The 4,235-nt window shown below is 45.1% G+C and overlaps 1 protein-coding gene across 1 annotated transcript; it reads left to right on the plus strand.

The window, feature by feature from the left end:
• Positions 1-743: 743 nt before the first annotated feature.
• Positions 744-2,390, plus strand: LOC144708523 (cytochrome P450 89A2-like). Its single transcript, XM_078581895.1, has one exon. The coding sequence runs from the start codon at positions 794-796 to the stop codon at positions 2,282-2,284; it is 1,491 nt and encodes a 496-aa protein (XP_078438021.1). The 5' UTR covers positions 744-793; the 3' UTR covers positions 2,285-2,390.
• The last annotated feature ends 1,845 nt before the right edge of the window (positions 2,391-4,235 follow it).

The raw sequence follows: 4,235 nt of genomic DNA on the forward strand, positions 1-4,235 counted from the left end.
AGCAGTTTCACTAACCGCTCCACCCTCAAATGGAGGACCTACGGTCCGGGTTCGATTGGGTCAACCGGTCCTTAGTCCTAAATGTCCAACCCTGATCTTATTTATTAGCAATGGTTACTTTTTTGTAGAAGGTAAGCAGATCATTATAAAGTTAGGCCTGCATTTAAAGTACTCTTTGAATACCAATAATTATCTTCATTGCGTCAATGTGGGGCATGGCGGCGAGGGGAGGTGCTAATTCAAATCCGGAATATTGAAAGGGTGGGCTTAAGTGGAGTGGGCATAGGAGGATTAAGTATACATCTTGTTCAGAAATGAAGGTTAACTTCAAGAACCTCCCCCATCCACCCAGTTACGGATGCAGCACCTGAATGGGATTTAACAAATATAACTCAAACTGAACTGGACTTGGTTGTTCTGTTCCTTTTGTGTGAATTTGTGCGAATTGTTCGTTCTGTTCAGTTTTCCGAACAGAACAATATCAAATTCGAACAGATCATCGCACAGGTCCGCGTGCGGTTATATCATTTGCTTTGTACGATTTTTGTTCTAATTTTGTTGGAATGTGCCAATTTGGTTCGTTTTTTGCACAGAAAAAGAACTGAACAACTATGTCAAAACTGAACAAACTGCATTCTTGAAACAAAAAAGAAAAGAAAGATCAACATATTCGGCTTGGTGGGTACGCGTTGCTCTCGCACTAAATTTTGCTGTTACTAGTTCCCTTTCTAAAACGCAACTCTTATCCCCCTCTTCTTTTTCCTCTCATCATCAACTCCTTCGGCAAGCGACCATGGAGATAGGAAACCCGTTCATCATCTTCCTCACCCTCTTCATCTCCGTCGTCTTTCTCCTTCGTCGCCTTCGCCGCAGCTCTCTTCCTCTTCCCCCCAGCCCGCTATCACTTCCCTTCTTCGGAAACCTGATATGGCTTCACACCCGCTTCTCAGAGTTAGAGACTGTCCTCCGCAAACTCCGCCTCAAGTACGGCCCCATCCTCACCGTCAAAATCGGCTCTCTCAGAATCGTTCTCGTCTCCGATCGCCACGTGACGCACAAGATGCTCGTCCAAGGCGGCACCGACTTCGCAGGCCGGCCACCCGTTGGCCCCGCCTTGAGCCTGCTCAGCGGCAACCAGTTTACCATTAACGGGCTCTCCTACGGTCCACACTGGCGCGCTCTCCGTCGTAATCTCTCGTCCGAGATCCTCAACCCTGCGACGATTAGGGTTTTCGCTCCCGCCCGGAGATGGGTTCTCGCGGATCTTCTACAGAAGCTCAAACTCCACGCCCATTGCGGGAGACTTATTACTCTGGTACCCATCTTCCAGAACGCCATGTTTAGCCTGCTTGCATTCATGTGCTTTGGAGATAAGCTTGATGAGAAGACGGTCATGGAGATAGAAGCAATCCAGAGAGAGATCCTCTTATACGTGGAGAAGCTCACTGTCTTCGCCTTCCTCCCTAAATACGGCAAATTCTTGCTCTACAATCGCTGGAAGAAGATCAAGGAATTAAGAGCAAGACAGAAACAAGTCTTCCTCCCGCTGATCCGATCCCGCAGAGAAAAACGTGAGAAGACGTTCGAGATCTGCTACTTGGACACGCTGTTTGAGGTCCAAGTTCCAAAGGAGGAAGGCAGTCGGAAGCTAGAAGACGATGAAATTATCAGCCTCTGCAGCGAGTTTATCAACGGGGGTACCGACACAACGGTGACCTCGTTGGAGTGGATAATGGCGTGTCTTGTGAACAACTCGGAAGTGCAGAGGAAGCTGGCGAAGGGGATGAAGGAATACACGGTAATAGAAGAAGAAGAGTTGGGCAAGATGAGTTATCTGAGAGCGGTGGTAATGGAGGGGTTGAGGAGGCACCCGCCTGGGCATTTTCTTCTTTCGCACGCGGCTATGGAAGAAACCGATGTGGAGGGCTACAAGATACCAAAGGGCTGGGCAGTTAACTTCATGGTGACGGAGATGAACTGGAGTGATGAGCTGTGGAGAGAGCCTTTAGAGTTTAGGCCGGAGCGGTTTTTGGAAGGCGGGGAAGGAGAAAGCGTGGACTTAACGGGGACTAAAGAGATAAAGATGTTAACTTTTGGGGCGGGGAGGAGGATATGCCCGGGGCTTGGCCTTGCTATGCTTCATCTTGGCTTTTTTATCGGTAATCTTATTAAGGAGTTTGAGTGGGCGCCGCCAGAGGGTGAAGAGGTGGATATGAGAGAGAAGGTGCAGTTCACCGTCTCCATGAAGAGCCCTCTTAAGGCGCGTCTCTTTCCACGCAGTTGATGAGTGCCTCTTTCGTGTTTTTCTCTTCCTGTCAGCGTGTGTTGAAACTTGTAAGGAAACCTCGGTTAACTACCGTATGGAAATAAAGGGAAGAGATTATAGGCAACCGTGCTTGTTAGTGTAGATGTTCTTCAAAGAAAGTGCAGAGTTCTGTTTCACGTGCAGATTTTTTGAGCTCATTTTTTCTTTAGTTCTTGATAACCTGACCCATCAGGAGGCCAACACCAGTGATCCTGATCCCGGGGCATAACAAACAGCTAGCGCAATTGGTATATGTTGCTCAATTGGCAGTACCAAAAACAGAGTTTTTCTCATGGAAGATTTCTATAGCCTTTTTCCTCATAATTATCCTCGACCCTGTCAAAGAATCTAAACGTGGAACGTTTCTCATGGTAAATTTATCTCAGGACACTGGTATGGGGATTAAGTCGTATCTTGGATAGTTTTAAGAAGAGGAAATGTTTTTCACCGTTTTGAATGAATTGTTCAGGATTCTTTGGAGAATCTACGGAAGAAAACCAGACGAAAAAATACATGAACATTCAACTGATTCCTTTAAAAAGCTAACGCGCTCTCAGAATACAATACGTAATTCATCCTCTTGAGATGGAATCTGGTAGTAATATAAAAGTCAACAAAAGGGTTGTCCTTTCACCCCACGGATGGATATAGGAGAATACCTGTAGGTGCCATGACAGCGGAATCAACACCTTGAGATCCTAGAATCACCTCTGGAACTATGAACGGCATCCAGAAAGCCTAAGGCTCCCTCTATGGTTAAGGGACCTGGAAGACCAGGTAAGCAACTCGACTTCAGGATGCCGATTGCCCTAATCTGAATGCACTTTATAGGGACGAACCATAACCTCCCTTAAGCATACTTAACCCTAAGTGTACTCATCTCCCATGGAAAAGATGGTGATACCCTTATCCCATATGGTCAACAAGGTCAAAAATCCAACAATCTCCCACTTGACCTGACTGACGGACATTTGTAATGAATATCACATTTCAGGGATCATCTGTACACATCACATCTGATCATAACATCCCTCATAAATACCGGTCATACCAGTAATATACCATCAAGGCATAAGTCCCAACCATGCACCAAATACTTACATTAGACATTAAATATCAATATGATGGGTACTGGATAAACTCATTGTCATGACAGTGATTCGAGTTTCATTCCACCAATTTGTAGAAAATAAATCATGATTATTGAACAATCGATCAGAGATACAAAGTAATATCACGTGAATACATCAATATCTTAAGTGAGAACTCTCACCGCACAAGTCAAGGGAAACTGACCAGACCCATACTTAAGACATGACCACAATTGGTACCAAGTGGCAGTGCCTTAGTAAGCGGGTCAGCTAGTATTAAGCCAGTGCCAATGTGCTCAATAGAAACTGATCCATCTCTGATCCTCTCCTTTACAACCAAGAACTTCACCTCCATGTGTCTACATGCACTTGAGCTCTTGTTGTTATTGGAGAACCTTACAGAAGCTTCATTGTCACAATATATTTGAATGAGCTTCTTGATTGAGCAAACAGCTCCAAGATGGGACACGAAATTCCGTAACCATATGGCTTGTGAAGATGCATGGAAACAAGCCACATACTCAGTTTCCATCGTAGATGCTGCGATCGTCTTCTGCTTGGCACTAGACCATGAGACAGCTCCCCCAACTAGTACAAAAATATAACCATAAGTAGACCTTGTATCTTAACATCTGGCAAAGTCTGAGTCCGAGAATCCCACGCCTTATAGTAGTCAATGCCCTCTCTTTGTGTAAACTCTTTTGCAACAAGTCTGGCCTTATATAGCTCAACAGTTCCATTGGGATTAAGTTTAGTCTTATAGACCCACTTACAACCAATTGGTTTCTTCCCTAATGGTATGTCCCTGATTTTCCATACTTGATTGTGATCCATCGATT

This window comes from Wolffia australiana, chromosome 10 (assembly GCF_029677425.1).
Source record: "Wolffia australiana isolate 7733 chromosome 10, ASM2967742v1".
Lineage (NCBI taxonomy): Eukaryota > Viridiplantae > Streptophyta > Magnoliopsida > Alismatales > Araceae > Wolffia > Wolffia australiana.

Bases quoted from the DNA above. Each gene is read 5' to 3' on its own strand.
- LOC144708523 (XM_078581895.1), top strand. From the start codon at position 794: ATGGAGATAGGAAACCCGTTCATCATCTTCCTCACCCTCTTCATCTCC.